Source organism: Pieris napi, chromosome 23, assembly GCF_905475465.1.
Source record: "Pieris napi chromosome 23, ilPieNapi1.2, whole genome shotgun sequence".
Lineage (NCBI taxonomy): Eukaryota > Metazoa > Arthropoda > Insecta > Lepidoptera > Pieridae > Pieris > Pieris napi.
The window spans coordinates 5225975-5253635 of record NC_062256.1 but is presented as its reverse complement, the minus strand read 5'-3'; the positions used below and the strand labels follow the sequence as shown (position 1 = coordinate 5253635).

Here is a 27661-nt window from a genome sequence, read left to right as displayed (position 1 = left end):
TCATTTTTCGTGTCAACATTGTTGTCATATTTATCAATGTCATCAAGCGTCATAGTAAGTTTCTTTTGTAGTGTTTGTTGTGAAGACAATTGTTGAGCTTTTGCTGTAGACTCAATTTCATTAAAAAGTGTTGAAATTCCGCACTTGTTTTCTTCGTAGTACATGCATTTCATAACTCGAATATCTTTCGAAGTAATGATTTTGTTTTTCGAAGGAATGTAGATTCTGAAAGCTTTTGACGTTTCAGAGTATCCCACAAACATCCCTGGAATTGCTTTAGGTGCAAATTTGTGACCATTAGATCCTTTTTTCAAAACAAAAGTCTTACTTCCAAATATATATAGATGATTTACACAGGGCTTTCTACCAACCCATCGTTCGAATGGTGTTCGATTTTGAATGGCATTGTTTATGTTTCTATTTGCCAAATAATTAGAAGTAGCCACTGCCTCGATCCAGAGTTTCAATGGTGCATTTGCATCTATCATCAATGCTCTTGCTTTTTCTAATAGGGTACGGTTTTTACGTTCAGCAACTCCGTTTTGGTGTGGAGTATAAGGTGCGGTAAGACGTCTTTGAATACGTGCCATTTTTAGTTATAAAGGAAACTATTCCTTTACCTTTTATCTCTGCAGTGTACTCGTCCGTCGCAAAGTTAAGTTTTCTGGATGTACTATCTATTGTTTTAAATAAGTCTCGTTGATAAGTCATATGAGACGTGCAACCACTGTCTAAAACCCATATGTTGTTTTTAAGTTTCTTACCAGACAATTATCCCTTACATGAACAAGAAGTGGATGAAACAAGGGGTTGACATAACAGGATCGGAAACTGCAGTTGATCTCTACAACATTGAGGACCTTAAGCAAGCCATAGTTAAAATGACCGATGAAAAACTAAGTGCTATACAAGGAAAGACCCAAACTTCAGATAAACCTGGTCCGAGTCCCTGTGACCAAATGGAGAAACTCGTTGACAGAGTCAATGAGTTATACCGCCTAGTATCTTCAGACATTGTGAAGCTACGGAACCAAGATATAAGGCACGTTGAAGGGCAGAGGCGTGCTTGGGTAACAAGAGATATTTTTCTCGAGTGGTTTAGAGGCCATTTTGTTCCTGAATGCAAACGCCATTTAAAAAAAAATGGGACTGCCACAAAAAGCATTGCTACTCTTAGACAATGCCCCTGGACATCCAAATGCTGAAGATTTGACAACAGAAGACGGCAACTTCTCTGTACTGTACATGCCTCCAAATTGTACGCCTTTGATCCAACCTATGGATCAAAACGTAATCCAAAATGTCAAGATAAATTACAAAAAGAAACTCCTGATTCAAATGTTCGTGCAGCAAGAAGCCGATGAGGCTTTAACCTTGCATGATGTTATAAAAAGCGTCACAATTAAAGACGCCACTTTTTCGCTAGCGCAATGTTGGGATCATGTATCATCGTCTCTTATCGAAAAATCTTGGAAGCCTCTTTGGCCTGAAAAAATAAATTCAACAGAAGATAGATCAGAAGAAAATGATGACTTCGACGTAGAAGACGATCTCCCGCTCAGTCTTTTACGTAATCGTGGTTATACAGAAGAAACCATTTCCACTTTCTTGTCCATGAGTGAAGAGGAGAATTGCACAGATCCTATAACTGATGATGAGATCATAACCCAAATAACGCAAGAGAATGACGAGTCTTTAGCTGAAGATTATTTTGCTTCAAATATCAAGAAAATTACTCATTCACAAGCCATATCATCTTTGAACACTTGCTTGGAGTGGGCTGAAGAAGATGACCTGTCCTTATCGGAAAAGATGATGCTACGTAACTTGAGGGACAAAGCTTTTTTCTGGTCCATCAACAGGACTCGCCAAACTAAAATAGATCAGTTTATGACTAAATAGACAATTTACACCTTACGTATTTTATGGTACCTAATTATTATGTAAATGTACGGTAAGCAACGAGCCGGGCTTTTTATTTGCATTACGACTGTAGTCCTTACGCTGCTTGTAATAAGAGCGTTCCTAAGGTCAATATGTAAAGCCCAGCTCGTTGCTTACTATACCTCTTAAACTATGTATATAATTAAACACTATTTTAAGAATAAAAATGTTTTTTTTTCTCCTTACATACTATAATCCGAACGCTTCGTGAGTCCGAACAGGGGTTAGTTTTTGCTAGTTCGGATTATCAAGGCTCTACTGTATATATATAGATGGTATAAATGTAATTCTATGATTCCGACTGAAGGACTCTGTATCCATGGTTATGAAATTAATTATTAAAAAAAAAATGACGAACTCATTTTTTAACAATGAAGCAACGCTAACAAGTTATCAGACGTTAAAGTTCATACGTGTCTGTCAAATTTTAACGAACGTAAGTTACGATGGCAAATGGTTTGAAACAACCCACCCTAAGTGATGAGTTAGCCAGGTTAGTTATTCTAAAACAACCATATCCACATTTAGTTTTAGCCACACAATGAAAACCTCTTAGGGTTTATATCTGCATGTTGGCGAGCCGTTCATATCATTATTCGTAAATCATCATTTAATAAAAATCTACATACGTCTTACTGTCGCCGCACACGGGCCACACGCCACAGCCACAAACGCCGCCACGAGAAGCTAGAAGCGGCTACAAAGGTAGCCGATGCGCGCGACAGCCACTTGTGGCCGGTGGTCGACACTTGCGGTCGGTGGCTGCTACTTTTTTTAACCCTTGCCTGCAGTATCATAATGGACTCTGACGAAGAAGGTTTAATTGCGCTACTTTTGATAAAAGAGCTTCGTCGTAGAAGTCGAAACCGTAGTTATTGGATACACAGAAAGACATTAAATATCCCCTCACCACGACAGGTCGGTAATCGACAACCATTGAACTATACATGATGAAGCATTTGGCCTCAGTGAAAATATGATGAGGCCATATTCTGGACAATATTTGGACTTAGACAAAAAAGTTTTCAATTTTAGGTTAAGCCGTGCCAGACGTTGCATTGAGTGTACCTTCGGCGTACTAGCAAACAAATGGAGAATAATACATCGCCTATTAAACACTTCTGTTCATTTCTCAGAAGACATTGTGAAATCTTGTTGCATTTTGCACAACTTTATTCGCAAAAGGTGAAATCATCCCTTCCATTTTCGTCACACTTTGAAAATAGTGGGACTCGAAAATATACAAAATACAGGCTGGCCAGTAACACGAGCGTCTACTGCAAGAGATACGTTAAAAGATTATTTTATGAATGAAGGAGCAATACCGTGGCAAGAAAATAGAATATAAATATATGGTTTTATATTATTTTATTAAACTTACCTTCAATGTTCTTTTCTTTGGCAGTTTTATTAGATAAATTTCCCACAAACAATTCGCAGATTTCTACCCAGGCCTTCACCGCCGACTACTACCGTCGACTCCAGGTTGACTGAGGCAAGGGAGAGAGGGGCGCGGACACGCGCGAGTGGCGTGTGGCGGCTTTTTGTGTCGGCGTTTAGTGGCCGGTGCGAGCCACAAGAAGCAAGCTTCGAAGATTTGTAGCGTGTGGCCGCCACCGGCGCTAACCGTGTGCGGCGAGTCCATATAAAATGTATGAAAATTACAGGAAATATGACAGTGGCGGCGTTTTGTGGTTGTGGCCGGTGGCCCATGTGCGGGGACCCTTAAGCGGGCCATAGACGGACCGCATGTTGCAGTCAAGACCGACTGCAATATGCGGTTTGCTCAGGAACTGCTCGAGCGGTCCGTGTTAAGGAAGGACACAAAAGTTTAATTTTAAAAATATCTAAAGACGAAGAAAAGGAAAGTACCTATTTTAAGGCCTGTTCAGACCTAAGCGGTATTCGCTACCGTCTGCGGCAGAGAAAACCCAGTGGGTATGCGGTAATATTACTGTTCAGACCTAAGCGGTATTTGCTACCGTCTGCGGCAGGGAAAACCCAGTGAGTATGCGGTAATATTACTGTTCACATGAAATATCGCTCAGGTCGCTCTAGCCGCGGTACTTGATACTAAATACCTGAGCGAAACCCGTATGTACCTCTACCCACAGTGGCAGCGAATATCGCTCAGGTTTGAATAGGCCTTTAAAGGAAACTTTTGTTATATGTTTGCTGAGTTATATATTCAGTACAAGTCCACTATGAAGGAGGACTTTCAACACTTAACCAAACAGTCTCTTTTATTGCATACCACAATAGCGGGTGGCGACGAACAGAGGTTATTAAATGATATTAAATTACCGTCAATACAAATACCGAAGTTTGGAGGTAAATATGAAGAATGAACAACTTTTTATGACTTATTTTGCTCCTTGATTCATAACAACAAGTCTTTAACACCGGTGCAAAAACTACATTATCTGAAAAGTAATTTATCGGGTGATCCAGAACTATTAATACGCAACTTTTCGACTACAGACGCAAACTACGATGAGGCGTGAAACCAGTTAGTGAAACGCTATAATAATAAACGGTTGAATTGCTATGCAATTTTAAGAACATTATTAACACAGAAGGTTATTAATGACTCGGTTTCTTGGAAACCCTCTGAAACAGTTGTAATAACATTTGATGGGCAAGTTTTACCAAAAAGGATTTTCATGTGCTATAATGCTCTTCCAGTAGAGATTTTTTTTTTTTAATGTTATAGGAGGCAAACGGGCAGGAGGCTCACCTGATGTTAAGTGATACCGCCGACCATGGACACTCACAATGCCAGGTTGCCGGCCTTTCAAGAATTGGTACGCTCTTTTCTTGAAGGACCCTCCCTAATAGACCAGTCATTATAGACATTCAAAATCGAAAATTTGATAATAATTCCAAAAGTTTTCAAACTTCGGTCAAGTGAATGGTACATTGGGACGACAATAAATCTCATTTTGCAACCTTGTCCGCAGTCCGGAACATTGTTAAAATTGCAATTAAATTAATTTTTGCTGTATGGTCGTGAAAAAAATTCCAAAAGTTCTGCAAAATTGGGGAAGTTTTCGATATAATATTTCATATCACGTAAAAAATTTGCAACCAACCTAAGTGTACGGAACATTTTTTGTTATTTATTTTATTTTCGATATATCTGTCAAATTTGCAGAACTTTTGGAACGTTTTCCTTCAGTTTAATAAAGAAAAACATTAATTTTTAATAACAAAAAATGTTCCGTACACTTAGGTTGGTTGCAAATTTTATACGTGGGTCATTCCACGTCAAATCGACCAATAGTTGGACTCGACCCCTTTCGATTTGGATAAATTTTGGTCAGAAGTTTTCTTTTATCCTATAACGAAGTTCTAACAAAGAAAATATAAAAAATTTTTTTTCAAAAGTTATGCAAAATCCAAAATTTCACTATTTTCCATATTTTTTAAATTTATGTTTCAAAAATCTCGAAAACTATTGCAATTAAAAAAATCGCTTATGGTAAATTTCAAAGGGGATACTTGGGGCTATTAAAAAAAAAAAATCCAAAAAAAAATTTTGAAAAATCTCCAATTTGTGAAATTTTGAATTTTTGAAAATTGTCAAAATTGACCGTCGACAATAAATTTTTGGCTCAAATTTTTTTGTGTACTACCTTGTACCAATCTTAAAAGATCCTGAAATTTTTGGAATTGTGTTTTTTGTTTTTTCAAAAATATGAATTTTTGAAATTTGTTAAAAAAAAAAAATTTCTTAATTTTTTTTTTTTTTATTCAGTTTGGCTAATCGCGTAATTTTGATATTTTGAACAGTTGAAATTTCATTTAGTGGCATAATGATGAGAAAAAAAACATTAATGACATTTTTTGGGATCATTTTCAAAATAAAACTCGTAAAAAAAATTGTGGCGTCCTCGTCGTCATTGGTAGCTGAAATAGAAATTACCAAAATAAATTATAAAATTAAATTATTAAAAATGTACTTACCAACTTCTACGTATAGACCGAGTCTATTGTTCTCCGCGGCAGTCGGGGGGCGAGGCACGCGCATTCCACAGCGCGCTCCGCCACCAGTACGGCCCACGATTTCTTAAGCGACACACGTGCAACTCGCTGCCGACGCCGCGGTTTATTTTTTACGAATTATATACATCGTTGAGATCATACAAGTTTTATTATTATATATATAGTGTTATATAGTGTTTATACGACAACGCAAACACTTATAAAATGATACTGACACCTGTATTATCATTTGATGTTAAAGTAGAAGAAGTGGTGACATCTGTGGCGTGACGTTTGAATCTTTACGTGTAAGATAAAGTTAACCTTTCTGATTTTTATTTCGAAGACAGTCATCATTCTAAGTGTCTAGAAATAACTCTTTCTTCAAATTCTAAACTTATAACAATTATCTTATCAAGTGTTTAATTTCAGGACATTATCTAGTTAAAATTTTGAGTGCAGAAAAAATAAGAGATTAGTGATGGAAAATAAAAAGTGTTCGATTGGATTATTTAAGAATGAAATATGCTCTGAAGAAAAATTTATTAATTGCAAAGATTTTTCTGACGAAGATCAGATTACTCTGAATTCTAGAAGTGGTACAGATGTTAGTTTTATTTGCTCTCAACATGACACATAGTATCGTATCAAATATACTTCAAATCAAAAATCTTGTGCTGATCCCTTTAAACTTCATGACAGTATAGTTCGTAAATCTTTGAGACCAGTCAGTTTAAAATTGTTCGAACAGTGTAAGATTAGGTTACCTTCCATTATACCGGGAAGTAAACTATGCATTTCGTGTACTAAAAGAGTCTATAGTGAATTACCAGAACATCAAAATGAAGTTGAAATATTTGAAAATACTGTGAATGTCGAAGAAAGTCAACTAGTTGAGAGTGTCTCTGAAGATTCCGTTTCCAAATCATCAAAACCATCTGAGAACTTGCAGTTGTCAAATGTGACAACTTCAACATCTGAAATGTGCAGCTCAACCGGTGAAACTTTTACACCTACTGAAATACATCTAGATCGCCTTAATTCTATTGCCAAAATTTTTAATTTATCTCCTGTAAAAAAAAAAGATTTAGATCGATCAAAAACATACGCTCAACGGAAATATCATGAGATGACATCGAAACTGCAATCATGCTTTGAACATCTTATGGAAAATGATTCTGACACAATTAAAAATAAACAATTGAACATTGACGATACTCCTGAATTAACCGGAAAAGAAATAATAAATCAGCTAAAAGAAAAATTTAATAACTGCAGCAAAGTGAGTGAAAAATTACAGATTTTATCTGTTTTGCCTTTAAGTTGGTCAACAGACAAAATTGTTGATGTTTTTGAAGCATCTACATACATGGTGAAAAAAGTAAAACAAAAAGTCAGTGAAGATGGCATTCTATTCACTCCACAAAGAAACAAAGGTCATTCATTATTAAAAACTACTGAAGAGAAAATTCAACAATTTTATCGAAATCAAGATGTAAGTAGAGAGTTACCAGGTAAAAAAGAATTTAAATCTGTTCATGAGAATGGTCAACGGGTTCCAAAACAAAAACGGCTGATTTTGGGTAATTTAAATGAAATTTATCAATTGTTCAAGCAGAAATACCCATTTGAAAAAGTCAGTTTTTCAAAATTTGCTAGTCTGAGACCCCCTGAATGTGTTCTAGCAGGTTCATCTGGCACTCACGTAGTTTGTGTCTGTCTCATTCACGAAAATTTTAAACTGTCATTTCATGGTGCAAAACTTGACAAATTAAAATGTAGCGATGAAAGTCAACCGTTTTCTTCATATCGAGATTGCTTGAAAATGGTTATTTGTCCTCGGCCTACGAGTGACTGCTATTTGGGAACCTGTAGTAACTGTCCTGGCTCGACCAAATTAAGAAGAACGATCGAAAATATTTGCAATGATAACTTTGTAGATGAAATAACGTATAAACAATGGACTCAAGTAGATAGATGTTCTTTGGAAACGATTGTGAAATCAACTGATGATTTCGTTGATAATTTGGTAGAATCTATTCCAAAATTCCTTCAGCATGATTTTATTGCTCGTCAACAGGCTGAATTTTTTCAAACTACGAAAAATAATCTCGAAGTTGGACAAGTACTTGTTGTTGCTGACTTCTCAGAAAATTACTCATTTTTACTTCAAAACAGTGTCCAAGGAGCTTATTGGAATAATAGTCAAGCGACAATCCATCCATTTGCTTGCTATTATAGATCCATTGATGAAAATGTCGACAATATAGTACCTCTAAATTTGATAATCATTTCAGACAACTTGACGCATAATACAACAGCAGTTTATAGTTTCCAGGAAGTACTGACATCGTTTCTGAAAAATAAAATCCCAGACATTTCTAAAATAATTTATTTTTCGGATGGTGCAGCATCTCAATATAAAAATCGGTACAATTTGCTGAACTTGCTGCATCATGAGGAAGATTTTCAAATACCAGCGGAATGGCATTATTTTGCAACTTCACATGGAAAAGGTCCAAGTGATGGTTTAGGCGGAACATTAAAACGGAAGGTTGACAGAGCCAACCTCCAATCTAAAGCTGACGACCAAATTCAAACACCTGATGAGCTATTCCAATGGGCAAAAGAAAATGTTCACGGAATCAATTGTGACTTTGTTTCAAATGAGCAGATTCAGCGTACTCAAAAAAAACTTAACCAGAGATTTAAAAATGCTCTGCCAGTACAAGGAATCCGAAATTGTCATGCCGCTATTCCCATTTCAAGTGATGTGATGAGAGTAAAAACCTCATCCTCATCTGAGGAAGGAAAGGATTTCCGGTTAAAAAATACAGATATCTACGAGTTCGTTGAAGAACCATATATTAAAAGCAGGTAAAAATCTGAAATTTCTGTTAGTACTTTATCTATTTTAAGTTTGGGTTTAAAGATTTAAGTCATATTATCATTTTTTAGGTTAAGAAAAAGAAAAGGAGCAACAACAGTAACTGAAGAATTGAAGAAAAAAAATTTTTCGTAACAGAATGTCAAGTAAACTTACACGTAAAAAGCCCTATTAAATAAATTAATAACCAATAATAAACAAATATCATTAATGTTTTTTTTCTCATCATTATGCCACTAAATGAAATTTCAACTGTTCAAAATATCAAAATTACGCGATTCGCCAAACTGATTAAAAAAAAAAATTAAGAAAATTTTTTTTTTTAACAAATTTCAAAAATTCATATTTTTGAAAAAACAAAAAACACAGTTCCAAAAATTTCAGGATCTTTTAAGATTGGTACAAGGTAGTACACAAAAAAATTTGAGCCAAAAATTTATTGTCGACGGTCAATTTTGACAATTTTCAAAAATTCAAAATTTCACAAATTGGAGATTTTTCAAAAAAAAAATTTGGAATTTTTTTTTTTTTAATAGCCCCAAGTGTCCCCTTTGAAGTTTACCATAAGCGATTTTTTTAATTGCAATAGTTTTTGAGATTTTTGAAACATAAATTTAAAAAATATGGAAAATAGTGAAATTTTGGATTTTGCATAACTTCTGACCAAAATTTATCCAAATCGAAAGGGGTCGAGTCCAACTATTGGTCGATTTGACGTGGAATGACCCACGTGATATGAAATATTATATCGAAAACTTCCCCAAGTTTGCAGAACTTTTGGACCAAAACTTATTTTTAACAATGTTCCGGACCGCAGAGCAGGTTGCAAAATTGTATAGTTTGTTTTAATCCCACTCCCGACCTTACATCAAAATTTGAAAACTTTTGGAATTATAATGCATTAATTGTCTTGACTGACTGGACTATAAGTCGAATTGGTTCGGAAATACTTCTGTGGGCAGCTGTAATTATATTATATTTATCCTACGATACAATGCTATAAATGACCATAAGGTCATACCAAAGTTCAATGTCATTCTAAGACTACAATATGTTATAACTGTGGAGGTCAACATGCAGGTGTATCATGTGACAGGTCAGATAAAGATCCTCTGTACTGTGTAATGTGTGAAGTCGAAGGGTCCCATTCAGCGATAGATAAGTCATGTCCAGAATTTGTGAGACAGACAGAAATCAAAGTTAAAATGGCTCAGAGCTGCATGTCTTATGCCGAAGCCAGTAAATATTTTTCTTCTGTTAAGCCTTCATACGCAGATGCATTAAGTTCAACAATTCCGGAAGTACCAAAACCCGTATATTCTTCCGCAGCGAAGTCTGTATCTCGTAATAATTCTACTAATGCCTCATATAAAAAGACAGTATTCTTAAAACCTCGCTCTCCTCCTAAATCTCGACATGGTTATGATCGTGTTGCTCATAATAATGTATTAAAAGACTTCCAAGTTCCAGAGCCTAAAAATGGCAGTGCTCTGGTTGGTCACAAAAATAAAGAGGAAGAAAAATATAATGACTTAGAAATGATACTAGCATTATTAACTACTTTAACAAACTCAAACATACTGAAACCGTCCCACGTTGCCTCTATTAATAAAAAAGTGAAATCAATTAATGTTAGTATAAATAATGGATAGCAAGATAATTCAATGGAATTGCAAGAGTGTTGTTCCAAAGAAATATGATTAAATATATTTGATAAATAAACATTCTCCTGTTGTTGTCGCGTTAACTGAAGGTCGATTTACATCAAACGAGCGAATGCTCATTCTATCCCCACTACATCAAATTCTTCTAGTGTAAACAGGCGTAGAGCATTCTTTCGTTGTTCTTAGTGCGTTCGCAAAGATTCTATAGAATATTCTAAGAATGCTCGTTCGCTTGATGTAAACGGCGCAAGAGCGCGCGAACAGTTGCTTAGAGCGTTCTAGCGTGTTCGGACGTGCTCGCGCCACTGAGCGGTCTTTTCAAAGCGTTCTTGTGTTCTAGCGATTGTTTACGTATCTTATCGATTAAATGATGGATTGGTCTCAAGAAAAATGTTTATTAATGAAGCCTACCGCAATTTCAGATGCCTGTGGGATCCGACGTATGAAAACTATAAAAATACAACTTACAAACAAGATGCTTGGCGGTAAATCGCAAAACAACTGGAATGTAATGTTGAAGAGTTAAAAAAAAGATGGACTCGCTTCTTGCATCTTACCGCCGGGAAAGGCAAAAAACAATGAGTACGAAGTCAGGCAGCAGTGCCGATTGTATTTATAATTCTAAATGGTTTGCATTTAAAAGCATGCACTTTTTGATGGACAAATATAAACCGAGGAAAACAATTGATTTCGACACCAGCCAAAATAAAAACATGGTAAGTAGGTAGTTATGTTTATTTATTGGGTATTCTATTATAATTTTAGGTTGGGTTATTTACGCTTTTTATAAAGTAACATATCGCTTTCATTATGCAATATTGTTTTGCCATGGCAAAATATTGGTCAAATTGAAATAGTCTGAAAATTCTTTCCGGATATTTTCACATTGCACAGTGTGTCTTCGTCCAGTGTTGGGTAATGGGAGAAATGATGATAAACGGTCCATATTTCTCCACTGGCCTGGAATGATGACGTCATCTTCAATTCTGACCATCATGCCCGGTGAATTATACAGCTTCCTAGAAGCTTTCCTTTTCATCAAATAATCATGTAGGTACACGCAGGTTATTACGATGAGAGATGCTTTATCAGGTTGTAGCAACATAGGTTTTCGCAATGCACGAAAAACTGCTGAAAGAATGCCAAATGTATTTTCTACTATTCGTCTTTCTCTAGACAAACGGTAGTTGTAAATTCGTTTTTCGGATCCCCTGGCATGAGTACCGGCTATATGTATAAGGATACGGCTTCATGATGTGTCTTTGTAATGAGAATGCATCATCTGCTACAAATACGAATGACATATTCTGTTGTCTTCCTGGAAGGCTTTGGTCATTGGGCAAATTTAATTCATTATTATGTAGTTTCTGATAGAAAGAAGTGTTTCTGAAAACTCCGCCATCTGATATTCTGCCCTGACAACCAATATCGGCGAATATAAAGTTGTAGTTAGCGTCTACTACGGCCATTTACACCACACTGAATGTGGATTTATAATTTAAAAAGTCGCTTCCGCTGTTAATAGGTATGACGATGGTGTATGACGCAGTGTTTTCCGTCTACAGCGCCAATACAGTTTGGAAAATTCCACTTCTCAATGAATTCCTGAGCGATTGATAGCCATTCTTCTTCTGTTGACGGTGTCTGAAATGAATAAGAAATTATTTTAGGGTGTATATTAATTAAACTGTTTTTTTATAGGCTGATGAGCAGGAGAATAAGCGAATTGAACAAGAAACTGCGGTGGTGGATCCTAATGCAGATACACAGTCAGATTCAACAACACATTCACAACCTGCAACTTCAGTAGGGTCAAGAAACACCACACCACAATGGCAACCATCAACATCACTGCAATCTGGCCACACAATACCAGCAAAAAAATCAAAACATGAAGACCCTCGAGTAGCCGAAGCCTACCGTATTTTAAAAGATACACATGATTCAAAGATAAGGGACAAGAGGCTTTTGGAAATCATGTTGCTTCAAAACATCGCGAATACTCAAAAAGGACGAAAGCGTATGTTCAACATTACATAAATAATATACTGTTCGACGCTGATTTGGGGAAATTTGATTATGAGTCAAATTTAGCATCAACTCCGATGTCTTCCTATTCAGACAGTTCACAAAATACTTGTCAATCAATCCCCTCCACCCTACGAAATGGAAGCTAGTTCAGAAAGTAATGTGAATTTAGGCCAATAATTACACATACCGGATGATAACGCAACTGAAGAAACCAGGGAGTCTTTGCTGCATTTTATTAAAAATTTTAAGTAACATGTATATCTTTTCTAGTTACTTTTTGTTTATTTAGGTTCTCTGATTGTTTTTTTTTTTAATAAATATCTTAAAAATAAATTGTCTTAGTTTATTTACTTACTTTCACTAATAATTACGGTCATGATAATAGGTGTGTAGGTATGTATAAAAGTAATAACTTTACTTACCTTAGCATAGTCTTGCAATGCTTCATTTATTGCAGCACATACTTCAGATATAGCATTACATATTGTCGATTTAGACATTTTAGTAAAATACATCAGGCTTCCATAGGAATCTCCAGTTGCCAAAAATCGCAAAGTCACTGCTAGTTTGTCATATGCAGGAATTGAGTCTCTACAATTCGTACTTGATTTTCGAATTTTTTCGATGGTCAGAGATAGTAAATGATCAAAATCCTCCGGCGCCATTCTACAAAAGTTTTGGAATTGTCCACTTTCTTCTTGTTTTCGCATATCCGTCATTGTTTCACCTACATTATCCAGTGTCCTTCGATGCATTAAATTTGTAACCCACCAACGTCTCTTCCTTCTTTTATTTTTGAGTTTTCGCGACAAAATAATAAATGCAGCACTTGCAATAATGATATCGCTGTCAGAGTCAGACATAACGAAACACTACCAATACTAACCACAGAATTGACACGAATGAGCAAAGAACATTCGATCTAGCTTTTGTTTACACTAAAAGATTACGAAAGAATGCTCTTGTTCTAGCTCTAGCTCTATGTTCGTTTGATGTAAATCGACCTTAACAAGATTGATTGCGCCTTATGAACCTCAAAGAAGACCACCAAAAAGATCTGCAGTATTAGCTAGAGAAAGAAAACCATCTTGTTCCTATTATTTAACAAAAAGAAACAATAGGTTCAGGTATGTAAAAAGTTTTTTAGTGACACTTTCTAAATTGGACAAAAACGATTACAGAATTTGATCATCACCGTTTTCAATGGAAATATCCCTAAAGATAAAAGGGGAGATGATAGATTATCCTATAAACGTCAAACTACAAAGGAAAATGTCCGCAAATTCATCAACAATTTACCAGCATCTGAAAGTCATTATAGCAGGCATAAAAGTAGAAGAATTTATCTGTCCAGTGAGCTTAATGCTAAAAATCTTTGGAGGTACTATGATTCTGTAGATCTAGACTTGAAAGTGTCTCGCACTATGTTCAACTCCATATTTTATAATGAATTTCATATAGGGTTCAAGCAACCAGCAACTGATGTTTGCAGCACCTGCATTCTATGGTCTAACAAAATAAAAAATGAAACAAATACTCACAATAAGGCACTCCTAATGACTGAAAAAAGAGTCCACAAATTGCTTGCTAATTGTTTCTATCAGCTTATGAATAAATATGAAGAAAACAGCCTATCATTTTGTTTTCATCTACAAAAAGTTCAAGTACTACCTAAAACACCAATACAGGACTTACTTACTACTCTCGACAGATAAGTTTGTATAACTTTTGTGTAGTTGGTGTACAAGCAAAAAACCCAATCTTTTACTCTTGGATTGAGTTGTAGTCTGGTAGAGGGGCTGTTGCGATCTGTTCTGCTTTGTACTCATTTCTGATTGAGCTAGACGACCTGACCATGTAAGAACACTCAGATTATTTTGTGATGGCTGTGGGGGCCAGAACAAAAATAGTCATTTAATTCATCTTTTAATGTACTGGCTCATGAATAGTAATAACAACATAAAGGATATTGTCATTGTTTTTACAGTTAGGGGACACAGTTTTCTTCCAGCTGATAGAGTCTTTGGAAGGTTAGAAAAAGAAATCGGACAAATACCCATTATCATAAACAAAGAAGAATACTATAAAATATTTGCAAAACATGGAAAGCACATGATCCTGGGAGAAAACTGGTTCCTCTATGATGACAAAGGTTTAGTTATTTAAAAAAAACTAACTGGTATACAGTCTCTTAAACGCATACAAGTTAAAAAAAATAAGAGTTCTCAGGGTAGAACTCTTGATTGTATAATAAAACCTTATGAACACTATAGGTTTGAGAGTAATGAAAACTTTTTGTCATTGTGTAAGAAAGCTAAAAGACATTCTACCGCACTAGAAAAACTAAATGTCCGTGATTCTATACTTAATTCTAATAAAAAAAAGATGTCTCAAATCTTTTAACTTAACAGTTTGGTGATGATTGGATGACTGTACCAGAATTAGAATGGTATAATCGTGTAATCAATGATAGTAGAAGCAATGTCAGAGAAGTTAATGAAAATAGTGAACATAGGGATGACGATAATGAATCTTGTCAGTGTTTGGAACAAGATATAGGTCAATTGAGGGTGTAGATTTAAGTATGCTGCCTGCACAGATTCGCTTTTTTTTCATTTGTAGAAGACTACATTGTACCTATTAAAATAATTTAGAAGGATTTATTAAGTAACCAACTTAGTAGTAATTAGGCTTAGTTTATAATATGTTTAAGTAAATTTCGTTTGATAAGAGAAATAAATACTTATTCATTAACTTTAATTTGTTTTTATGTTTTTAACTTTTAGTATTTATATACATAACCATACAGTCCAATCATGAAGCTATATTTACAAATGAGTCCAATTATAAAGTTATATTTAAAAATGAGTCCAATCATAAGGTTATATTTACAATTGAGTCCAACCATATTAAGGTTATATTTTATTAGGTATTGTCTGACCATAAGACAATAAATACAAGATACTTTTTTTATCTCTTAAAATTATGTGAGTAGAGGGTAAAAAATTGTACTACGGGTAACTTAGTTCCCTCCTTCAAACATAGAGAAAAAAAAACGATTACATTTATAGCTTGGTTCTTTATTTAACCATTCCATTGTTTCCTGAAATTTTACTTAACATGTAGATATAACTTTTTGGGTAGACACTACATTCTAACCACTTTACGTAAACTTCGTCTTTTCATTAATGAAAATTGTGTTTATTTTCATTAATGAATATTAATATTTGTTGTCTAGAATGTCGTTGTGTTTGTGTCTGTTGTTGTTGTCTGGAATATATATGTAAAGAAACTTGTATATTTCTTATTGTATACTAGAAATCGCTATCAGCCATCGCAGTTGGTTTGAAGTTTGACCGAAGTAAAAGTCATCACCATTGAATTCAATATTGTTTAATCGTGAGGTTATTTTAAAAAGGGATTGATAATTTTAATAATAGACTTTTAACGTCGTTTCTTTATTTTCAGAGCAACACAATAGTTTATTTGAATTTCATCAATTCCAAATTAAATAAGATATATAATCTTATAAAACGACATTTCTTGTAAAATTCAGAACGGAGAAACTACTATTTAAATTTATAGTAATGGGGTCAACAAATGTGATATGCATAACCTCTATTGAGACACCAGACTGTCGTGTATTTGAGGTACCAGATGAGTTAAAGCCTGTAAGTAAGCACACTGCTATATTATCTTCCAACGTATATACGAAGATCAAAAATTCACTTTAAAAATACATCAGTCACGCACAGTCTGGATCCCTCTAAATACTGATATGAAGGAAATGAAGCGGCGTCTGGAAGAAGGTCCCAATCCATACACATAGATAAAATGGGTGTGGACTGGGACCTGGAATATTTTTTTATGCGTAGTCCAACCCACGATTCATAATATTGCGGAATATGGTCCCAATCTGTAAGCAATAAAGGAAAAAAAATGAAAATAGATAGATTAATCTTCTAACACAATTTTTTGAAGCTATAAAAAAGTAGGGTTTTAGACTGAAATGTACGAAATGTACATTTATTCGGATTCAGTAAAATAATTGGTCAATACGGCCAGTAAGGGATAATTTAGTATCAATAAAAGATTTTCCCATACCACAGACCTAAAAATTGAAGGTATACAAGGTAAAATTAACTTCTATCACGAGTAGCACCAATAAGTGCAGTAACTTTATGTGATGGGAGGTTATGGGAACCTCTTCATAATTTACTTAGAAAAAAACAGAAATTTACTGTGCCTCCAGATTGTCAGAAATCTTTTGAAAACATAAAAAAAATATTGTGCTCACAGCCAATCTTAGAAATATTTGATGAAAATGCCAATTATTATATACACAGATGCATCTTTAGAAGGTATTGGGGCAGTGTTAAAGCAAACATAACCAAATGGAAAAAAGCCAGAGGCTCAATAAAATTAAATCAAGTTCAAAAGAAAAAAAAAGGTAATTTAATTTGGAATGTTTAGCTAATAAAGAAGCAATAATATACTGGCAATATTGGCTAATAGGTAAGTCGTTTACAGTATATTCAGACTATAAGGCATTGAAAAATTTAAATATCAAGTCTAGGACAGATGAAGAATTAGGAAATTTAACATCACAGTATGATTTTAAATTTAAATACGCTCCGGGAAAAGAAAATATAGAAGCAGATTGTTTAAGTAGGAACCCAGTATTAGATGCAAGTGAGGATACAGATGAACAATTAAAAATTGTTAACATGATAAAGTTCATTGATATTGTCACAGATCAGGAAAATAATGAAGACAAAATTAATAAATCAACAAAACAAACTTTTTTTTTGTCATGATATTTGGTTTGATAATTAATTTGTGTTGTTGCTTGTTCAAAATGGATGACTGTAGCTCGGAATCGAGTATGTCTGGGGTGGCGACCGTAAACGGTCTTTCTTCAAGGCTCCTCTGGATATCGACGGTATATCTGCTTCCAATACTAAGACAGAAGAATCAGTTTCAAGGAGAGAAACTGTGAAGAAAAAGCCGAGTTCTCATTGTGTAGGTATTGGAAAACCCAGGAAAGCATTAAAGGAGGTTAAAGAAAAAGCGGTAGAAGTTGTCTTTGAGAGGCACTTACGGAGTAGCCGGAAAGAAGTCTGTGATTAAACCGACATTTCTTCTTGATGAAGATATTGCATCTCTGGGCGCAGTAGATTTACGACAGAGAGAGGAGAAAAGAACAGCTAAGCTTCTGGAGTTTGCTAATAATCCAGGGAGTCTTACGATCTGTAAAAGGCGGCAGAAGACTTACAGGAGATGTTTAAATGTTTAACGTCTCGTTCAGTGGCAGACTCGCCGCCTGCAGGTGGATAACGAACGTCTGCGAACAAATACTGCTGATCTGGAAGGATCTTTAAAGGCACTGCGAAGGGAGTTCTCTGAAAGATCAGCTTTTCCTTTTTCCGAAGTTAACCCCTACCAAGAACCAAATTTTTTGAAGACGCTTATAAATGCGACCTAAGGTGGGGTCATGCGCTCGGTGGGTGCAATGATCGATGCCAAATTGGCGGGAATGGAGGACCGCTTATTACCGGCGAGTATCATTCATCCGCTCCTTGCAGCTTCAAAAGAAAGAGAGCACGCGAGACCTGTAGGGTCCTCCGTTAATGTGCTGCCTGATGCAGGTGCCACTGATAATCCAGTTCAGGTGCTTGAGGGTCTTTGCCCTACTCCAAGTTGCTCCCTGGAGCAGGATGGTGCCTGGACGTCAGCATCCTAAGCGCAAAAGTAAGATAGAGATGGCATTAGCAATAGCTGCAAAGGGTGAATGTGAGGTGGATTTGATAAAGGCGAGCTCGCTTGTAAGGGGCCAGGGCGGAAACAATGTAGTTTCTGTGCAATGCCCAGTCACTGCGGCTATAAAAGTTAATGTCTATTGCTTGTAGGTTTGAGTTCAGCTCACATTCTGGTGATAGAAGATGGTCCTCTACGAAGCTATAAATGTCTAGGTTTGTGCCATATTAGTGTGAAATCTCCGTCAGATGTGAATCGTACCAGTTATGTTTCCGAAATGGAAAAAATGGACGTCAAGCTGCTACATATACAGCGGCTGTAGCACTGTGCTGTCTGTGGCGATGATGGTACGCCAGCGGACCACATAATTAGGGAATGAAAATGTAATCCTCCTGTTGTGAAGGCAAAGATGGCGCATTTGACTAGAGGGCTCAGCACTGTAAATCAGGCTTTGCCTCAGGAGGCTGATATTATTTCTCAATAATGGGAAGTAGGGCACATATTAACTTTCTTCAGGCGAATATAAACCACTGCGCTAGGGACCTTCTTTTGCAGACTAGGGCTGAATGGGATATTTACATTACGGTTGTCTAGGAACCATACTTTGTACCTTCACCGTCTTATTGGTTAGAAGATTTGACTGGCCTCGTCAGTATAATTGCTCGTTCTGGTGGATATCCTCTTATTTTAAAGGATCAGGGAATAGGGTATGTTGTGGCTGTGGTATAGGGGGGTTGCTGTCTAATTTTCTCCCAACAGAGAACTATCGGAGTTCTTACTTTTCTGGACCGCTTGTCTCCCAATTCAACGAACACAATTGCCAGTGATAGTATTAGGCGACTTTAATGCCAAACATGTGGTGATACTCTCACTAACGATAGAGGTAAAGCTGTAGAGGAATGGTATGCAGAATTGGGACTTTTTTGCTTAATAGAGGGAACGTTGTGTTATATCATAACCTTGCTCCCTATCTGGCTGACACACTAGTACCTTCTGTTTAGTCAGCATTTCCCTCCGAGAGGTGAAACGATAATTAAAATATGAAATCAGTTCGGTATCGTCCTTCGTCGCGCACACACATTTGTTGGCTTTCATTTTGATAGTCTGTAAATTTGTATAATCAAATAAAAGTTCAATTTTATTGTTAAGTCATCTTTCCTTTTTTTTAAACCCAATTACTGGGATACTTCTAACATTGGTGGCAGCGTTAAGAGATTCTAGTTATCCTAGGAACGTCTCCTGTATGTGTAAAAGTGAAAAGTGAAAACGAAGTGTAAGTGTAAAAGTGTCCGCGACAACCAAATTCCCGTCTACTGTTACACAGAGTTGTTTCCCTTGATCTACTGTTCAGTCCAGCACCGACGAAATAAGTCTTCATAAAATTGCAATGAAGCTATTATATGTGAGTTATAAAATACCTTTTTATTCATTGTGATATTTAATCGAACTTATCATCTATCCCTGCATTCCAAAACACGCGATAAGCGCATCATGTTATGACTACACAAAGCTAGTCAAGTTCGCGACGTCTACAAAAAAAGAAGATAGCGAGGACAAAATGGACTTAACTGTATTATTTAAGATTATTAAACCCTTCAATGGGTCCAGGGGGAGATTAGTCCCATTTTTAAATAATTGCCAAAATGCTCATGACTTAGCCCAAGAGTCTAAACGTCCTGCTCTACTAAAGTACATATTAAGTCAGTTACAGGGTAAGGCCGTAAGTACGTGTTCAATAAAAGAGTTTGATTCATGGGAACAACTCTCCGAGTTTCTCACCACACAATTCGGTAAAAAGAAACACTATTCGGCACTGTTGTCTGACTTGCAAAACTGCATACAAAATTCGGTTAGTGAGCATTACGCGTCGAATCTTGTCTTTCAAAATTATTAACGGAAATCAATTTATTACAAAAAAAGAAAAAGAGCGAATTAGCTGGCCGAATTGAAGCTATGCACGATTTAGCCCTACACCATTTCGTTATTGGCTTAAAACCTCTAATTTCAACTATTGTCAGGTGTCGAGACCTAGAGACGTTAAATGACGCCATAAACTTTGCAATTTCCGAAGAGAAAATCATGGAAGCTTCACTGCTACACTTACGCTCCAAAATTGTTGGTATTTGGTATTCTGATACATACCATTTGACATCTCATCTCATTTAAATGTACATTTTGTACGTCAAATTAAAAGTTGCTCTTCCCTCGCTGAAATCGTCATTTACCAGTGAGTTTGCTACAATTGAGTGTCCTTTTTTCAAGAAAATATATAAAAACAGGAAGTTTATTTGTATTTTAGGGTAAGTTATTAAATAAAGTGAGTAAAGTAGCATTTTCTTACCAAAAATAAATTATCTTACCATTTAATTCAAATTTAAACTTAATTTTATATTTTTTCTTACAGATGGCTCATTCCTTTTTATTTTTATCGCTTGCTAGAGAAGCAAGAGATTTAGATAATTTATTAAGCCGTAGGCAGGGAGCAAATGTGCGGAACACAATATTAAATATACGGGAAGACGACTACGTGCGCCTCTTTCGACTCACCAGAAAGTTAGTGGATGATGTTGACGAAGATCTAGAAGGAAAACTAAAAACCACGAAAACTTTAAACACTAAAACTAAGGTTTGTAAATATTTTTAAAGTACGAAAATTTAATATATAACTATTTTTATTTCCACTGATTTTCAGATATTGTGTACTCTGTCCTTCCTCGCGAGTGGCTCATATCAAAGAATAATTTCTGCAAATATTTTTACTTTTGTTTCGCAACCCACAATGTCTCGGTCTATTCATGATGTGGTAGATGCTTTGTCCCATCCAGACATTGTAAGAAAATATTTAAGATTCCCTCAAACTTCTCAAGAGAGGCAATTGCTTAAAGAAAGGTACCTTTTATATTGATACGTAATTTAGTTTTACGCTGATCAGTAGTAACATAATGCAGCTCATAATAAGTAAAAGGTCTGGTAAGACTTCAATCGGACATCAGGCAGACATACTTCTGTGTCTGTTTCATGAATATATATTTTTTTAATAGATAAGTAGGTGATCAGACTTCAATTCTTGTCTCACTCCATTTATATGACGGCCAAAGGTTTTCTTATGTTGTCTTCACTTAATGAGCAAGTGTCAATTGCACACTCCTTGAATTAACTATATTTTATATGATACAAGCTTCAATAAGATTAAATTATATTACACACTCAGATCTTCTAACAGCTTTTTTTTAGTAGCCATAGGCGTTTTTAATCTCATGAATAAATGCACTTGTAGGCTAGTCATCTAATATGATTATTTTCAGATTTTACCAGAAGTTCAAAATTAATGGTTGCATTGGATGTGTGGATGGGACTTTCATTGCAATGATAAGACCTACAGAAGATGAGGAAAGATATTATTGCCGAAAGGGCTATCATGCAAGAAATGTTCAATTGGTGATTGCTATAAACAAAACCAGTCTTTTTTTTTTAAATATTGTGAACGAATTAAAAAAATATTTGATTTCAGATAGTAGACGCAGACTTAAATATTTTGCATGTGGATGCGTCATATGGTGGATCATTCCACGACAGTTTTATTTTTAATAATTCTGTCATAAAAGAACATTTAGAGGAAGTGAATAATTCCAATGAAACTGCATATTTGCTTGGTTGGCTATAATCTCATATTTTAAATTACCTATTATAATTTATTTAACACATAATCTTATTTTTGAATTTAATTTTAACAACCTGCTTTAATTCTATTAATTTTTTTCATATTCTTTATTACAGGTGATAGTGCTTACTGTCAACGGGCCTATATGATGGTACCAGTGCCTAATGTTTTAAATGGATCACCTGAAGCAATGTATAATAAGGTACATGCCACTGCACGTAACTCTGTTGAAAGAGTTATCGGTATATTAAAAGGACGATTTCGGTGCCTTTTAGTACATAGAGTACTTCACTATGACCCTATTACTGTGGGGAAAATTGTAATAGCCTGTTGTGTACTACACAACATATGTAATCGTGCAGGGCTGGTTGCTCCCGAGTTATCGACCGAAGATCACACAATGGAGAACAGGCTTCAGGCACAATATTATCTAAGAGATGGTAATAGTAGTGAGTTAGAGTTGGGTAGACTTGCAAGAGCTCAATTAATAAGAACAATCTGGCACAACTCAAGACCAATCTATTCGTCTATGCGTCGGGTTGTCTCTCCGTAGAATATGGCGAGGGGGCCGGTGGCTGGCCATGCGTTGTACTCGTGAACGGGTGCTACTTGTGGTAACTGGTTGTACTTGGATTCGTGTATACGGTGATGTTAGTTATTTCGACTGTGTTTGCGTGTTGTTCCCACGAGAGTGTGGGTGCGTGCTCCTATTTCACTATGCTTCCTGCTAAAAGAGGACAAGTCTTTGTTTTTAAGTTGTTATTATTAATTACTTAAGATGTCATGTGGAACATGGTGTAATGGTTGCAGCTCCAAACAAACGTTGTAAAAAAAAATGGCGATTAAAAAGAGTGGCGGAGTGTTTATTGCCAGTTCTTCTCTTCCGTTCTACGCCCTTGATTTGAGAACTAGCACTAAATGTAAAGTTAGAACCATTTCATATACATTTATTTTTTTGACGATTTGAATAAAGGGCTAATTGTGTGTGGGGACTTTAATGTCAATTTACTTTGTCATTCTAATTCAAGTGTACGCATACTTAGTCTTTTTCGTTCAAACAATTTAATAAATCAATTTCATTCACCCACAAGAATAAGGCCGTGGCCCCATGTCTACGGCACGGCACCGGCTACCGTGCAACGGCACGGCGCCGTCGCCGTGACACGGTACGACGCCGTGCCGCACCACGGTGCCGCGGGCGGTGTGCGCGGGGGGCCAATTCTCAGTCGATATTTCGCAGGTGGCGTGCGTGCATGTGTTTAATGTGTTTAAAACAAAATGGTGGAAAATATCGATGTAGATTTCTTTATTTCGTTAGTGGAGGCACGTACAGTGCTCTGGGACAAGACAAATGACAATTATAAGGACAAACATTTAAAAACAGAAGCGTGGAAAGATGTTTGCCGAAACATTTTTGAATCATTTGATGACAAGGACATTAAAGAAAAAACAAAACTGGGTGAGTACTAACATTTATTTGTTTTTAATGTTTTTATGATAATGGAGTAGGTACAGTCGTGGTCTCATCGAGATATATTTTTATGCAGAAATAGAACTTGCGCTGCTGTAATAAGATCTATAATAATGGTTGTACACCATACAGTTCCTGTGTACTTTGAGATGACGTCTCTTCCACATAGGAATTCAGTCTTGATAATAGAAGGCAGGTAGGAATTTCTTTTTTTTTCGTGACTGGTTTTGAGTTATATTTTGGTTAATTGCCAACTAAGCGCGCCAACATCGCTATTAAAATATTTAGAAAACTCGTCTCTTATATTTACTGGATTTGATAAAGAAACGTCATCTATAGTTTGTCGCAAGTCCAAAAAGGAGTCATCGATATACAGTTCTTCGGACATTTTACTTCCATCTCGAGATACAACAAAGTTGTGCAATACACAGCATGCTTTGATAATGTCTGTTGCAAAATCATATTTGACGTTTAAAGGCCTGTGAAATATACGCCATTTATTTGCAAGTATGCCAAAAGCACACTCGACATTTCGTCTGGCCCGACTCAAACGGTAATTAAAAATTCTTTTATCAATACTTAAATGTTTCCCTGAGTATGGACGCATTAGATTACTCATTAACGGTAGGCCTTCATCTGCAATAAAGACATACGGAACTGGTTTTTGAAGGCCTGGCAAAGGCTTTGAAACTGGTATGGGGAGTCGATGTTGAATTAATAATTCATATAGTTTTGTGTTCTGAAAAATTGTCGAATCACATTCTTTTCCATACGCTCCAATATCGACATACACAAATCTGTATTTAGAATCGACTAGTCCCAGCAACACGATAGAATTATAGTTTTTATAGTTGAAAAAAAGAGATCCACTGTGGGCGGGACTGTTAATGCGAATGTGCTTCCCGTCTAAGGCCCCCATGCAATTTGGGAAATTTGTTTTTTTGTCAAAGTCTTCCGCTATTTGTTCCATAAGCTCTTCGGTTATTGTCGGTATACATTCAGATAAAAGAATGTCCCAAATAGCACGACATACTTCTTGCACTATTCTGCTGATTGTACTTTTTCCTCGATAATCTGTGAATTCCATATCTCTAAATGAATTCCCTGTTGCCAAAAACCTGAAAAGAGAAAATATATTTACTAGTTTCTTAGAACAGTGTTACCACAAACTGTTTAAGCAGCTCAATTTTCGAATTGCTTTTTTGAATTTATACTTTGGCTAACACTTTGTATACCCTATGATAAATACATGTAGTCATGAAAATATTAACCTAATGTTTTATTGTTGCAGGACATGACATAATTAAAAAATGGACAAACATCAAAGACAACTACATGAAATACATGAAAAAGAAAGAGCTTGCGAACAAATCTGGAGCTGGTGCAAAGAACTTGAAAGAATATCATTTGCACAAACAACTGATGTTTTTAAAAAAAAACGCACCAAATTTAACAGACTGTAGTATATTGGAAGAAGAGTCTGAAGGTCCAAAGACAAATGAAAATACTAGGTCACGATACCGACCTTATGCTACACCTACGCGTAAAAGAAAATACGTTGAAGATGATTTTGAGAACAAAATTATCGAAACTTTAGAAATTGCACAGAACAGACATGTGTCTTTTTTTAAATCAATTTTACCATTTCTGGAAAAACTAGACGACCACCAAACATTGATCTATCAAAGTCGTGTAATGCAAATATTGACAGATTTTAATCAACCCACATATCAATACAATCAACAGTCATACAGCGGCTACCAGACAGCATATCAAAGTAGCTACCAAAGATCACAAGAAGCTACAGCGACTTATCAAACAACTCACAATCCATCATCTACAAGCGTCCGTGACCAAACTTCGCCAAATTCAACCATAGAAAACATATCTAATAATTTAAGCGATATCTTATCAAACACACAGGAGTCCGAATACGATTTTTCTTAAATCTAGTTAGATAATTTAAGAACATCGCAGGGGACCACGACTCTAGAGCGAAAAAAATCGCATTGAAACTCCTGTGATACAAATAATAAACATATTTTGATTTACTATAAGTTCGTTTTATTCTTACCTGACAGTTAAACCAAGCTTCTCAATAGGATCAACAGGTTTTCTGAACACGTATTGTTTTTGTAAACGAGGTGCTAATTTGGTAAATAGTTGTTCAAAACTTGTTATGGTCATTCTAAAATATTCAAAAAATTTCTCATTCCCACATATTTTTAGGGCTTCATATTTCCTTTTGAAATGACCTCCATCTTGGTTCATTGTAAGAATATATGGATTTACCCAAAATTTCCTCTGTTTCTGTTTTTTTTTCATTCGTCGTCTTAGTAACATCAGGAGAATAATTTCGTGATCCATATCCAGATAACCACGTCCGAGTACAACAACTGCGAAATATCGACTGAGAATTGCCCCCCGCGCACATCGCCCGCGGCACCGTGCAACGGCACGGCGTCGTACCGTGTCACGGCGACGGCGCCGTGCCGTTGCACGGTAGCCGGTGCCGTGCCGTAGACATGGGGCCACGGCCAAATTTGGTTTTTAAGATTCCTCAGTATTTATCACCTTACTAACCTAAACAAATTCAGGGTTTTAAACTGGTCTAAGTATTACTAATGAATAAAACTAATTGAATATATTATAAATAAACGATATTTTTTACAGGCGATGAAGACAAAATGAAATGGAAAAATCTACGGGACACTTATGGTAAATATTTAAAACCTACAAAAACCACTACAGGCCAAAGTGCGTTTAAATCTTACAGTCGTTACAGCAAATGGCAGTGGGCATCTTCAATGGAATTTTTAAAAGATCACATAGGATTTGCTCCAACTGATACTAATGTGGCAAGAGAAGAAGAAAGCGTATCTGATACCCAAAATATTACTGAACCCGAATCTTATAATGAAAATTCAACACAACGGTCAAGTTCAGTAGCATCATCCGAACGTTATACTTCACGTTCGGGTTCCAGAAAAAAGACTTCTGTTAACGAACATCCTGTTGATAAAGTGATTACGTACTTGAATACAAAAGCACATAAATTATCGTCGATTGAACATGTTATGCTTGGATATGCAAAAACAATAGACAGGTTTTCTGAGCGACGTAAAATTATAACAAAAATGAAAATAGCTCAAGTTATGATGGAAGCGGAATTGGAAGAAGAGCAAGAACGTAGTCTACAACGAGAAACAACACTGCGATCTTACTACACCACTGAGCCTAACACAAGCCACAATGATCGTTGTATGTCTCAACAATCATGTTATTCTCGTAGTGAGCCTAACACAAGCCAAAATGATCGTTGTATGTCTCAACAATCATGTTATTCTCGTAGTCCCCAGTCTACTAATGATTCTGAACTGCAGTCTGCTCTGCGTTGTATTCAAGATAATGCTCTATCACCTCTAGCACCTTCACTGACTGGAGAAGGTCTCGATTACGAACACGAAATAGATTACGATCAACAGAAACACTCAGAAATCAAATAAGAAGGTTTTAGGTTAAGATAAAAGTTGTGTTAATATTGTAAAAAATCAAAGTTCCTTCCTAGTTATCTAAAATAAAGATTTTCGTCAATTAATATTCAAATTTGTTTTCCTTACCTCAACGTTATTGCTAAGCGTTCTTCAGGGCATATGGGTTCTCGATATTTAGTGAATGATTTGCTGATATTTTCCTTTATCATATTTAATATTTCATCAAAGTTCTCAGTCGTCATTCTGAATGCATTAAAAAACCGATCTTCATCCAATCTTAATCTTGGATATAAAGTGTGGAATTCCCCATGAATTCGGTGTTGTCTATTGATGTCATGGATCCAAATTCTTTTCTTAACTGGTGAGTCAATTAAGGCTAATAAAAGTAAAACTTCCTCTTCATCACTATCCATCACTAAAATCAGATGCTCTGCAGAAATTACAACGTGACTGACGTGTATATTCTTTGGCGACTCAGAAATGACTAACTGGCGCAAATTTCTTACCTCTCTGAGCGAAACTCGACTACCGCGCGTAATTCTACCCACAAGGATAGCGAAATCCGTTTTCGTGTGAACAGTATTATTACCGCATACTCACTGGGTTTTCCCTGCCGCAGACGGTAGCAAATACCGGTTAGGTCTGAACAGTAATATTACCGCATACCCACTGGGTTTTCTCTGCCGCAGACGGTAGCGAATACCGCTTAGGTCTGAACAGGCCTTAAATTTCCTACTATGAATATTAACTTTAAACCTCCTAAATTTT

At 35.9% G+C, this 27661-nt stretch overlaps 3 protein-coding genes and 1 long non-coding RNA gene across 6 annotated transcripts in view; 2 read left to right on the top strand and 2 right to left on the bottom strand.

Annotated features, from left to right (window-relative positions):
* The window catches only part of LOC125061450 (zinc finger protein 43-like), a 343312-nt gene that overhangs the window by 95058 nt on the left and 220593 nt on the right, over positions 1–27661 (top strand). The window lies entirely within an intron of this gene.
* Positions 10566–19282, bottom strand: LOC125061471. Its single transcript, XR_007119048.1, has 2 exons — positions 12933–19282; positions 10566–12123 (listed from the first exon to the last, which is right to left on the bottom strand). It is a non-coding gene; the product is annotated as an uncharacterized LOC125061471 (long non-coding RNA).
* Positions 20360–22670, top strand: LOC125061460 (putative nuclease HARBI1). 3 transcript variants are annotated; one of them, XM_047666931.1, is made up of 6 exons: positions 20360–20567; positions 20672–20893; positions 20960–21156; positions 21573–21705; positions 21779–21920; positions 22045–22670. In XM_047666931.1, the coding sequence occupies exons 2-6, from the start codon at positions 20672–20674 to the stop codon at positions 22479–22481; spliced, it is 1131 nt and encodes a 376-aa protein (XP_047522887.1). In that variant the 5' UTR covers positions 20360–20567; the 3' UTR covers positions 22482–22670. The 3 variants fall into 3 exon arrangements, with proteins under 3 accessions (XP_047522887.1, XP_047522886.1, XP_047522888.1); XM_047666930.1 differs by having other exon boundaries at positions 20360–20584; XM_047666932.1 differs by lacking the exon at positions 21779–21920 and having other exon boundaries at positions 20360–20584.
* On the bottom strand, positions 23385–25840 carry LOC125061457 (protein ALP1-like). The gene is made up of 2 exons (XM_047666927.1): positions 25474–25840; positions 23385–24517 (listed from the first exon to the last, which is right to left on the bottom strand). The coding sequence occupies exons 1-2, from the start codon at positions 25764–25766 to the stop codon at positions 23632–23634; spliced, it is 1179 nt and encodes a 392-aa protein (XP_047522883.1). The 5' UTR covers positions 25767–25840; the 3' UTR covers positions 23385–23631.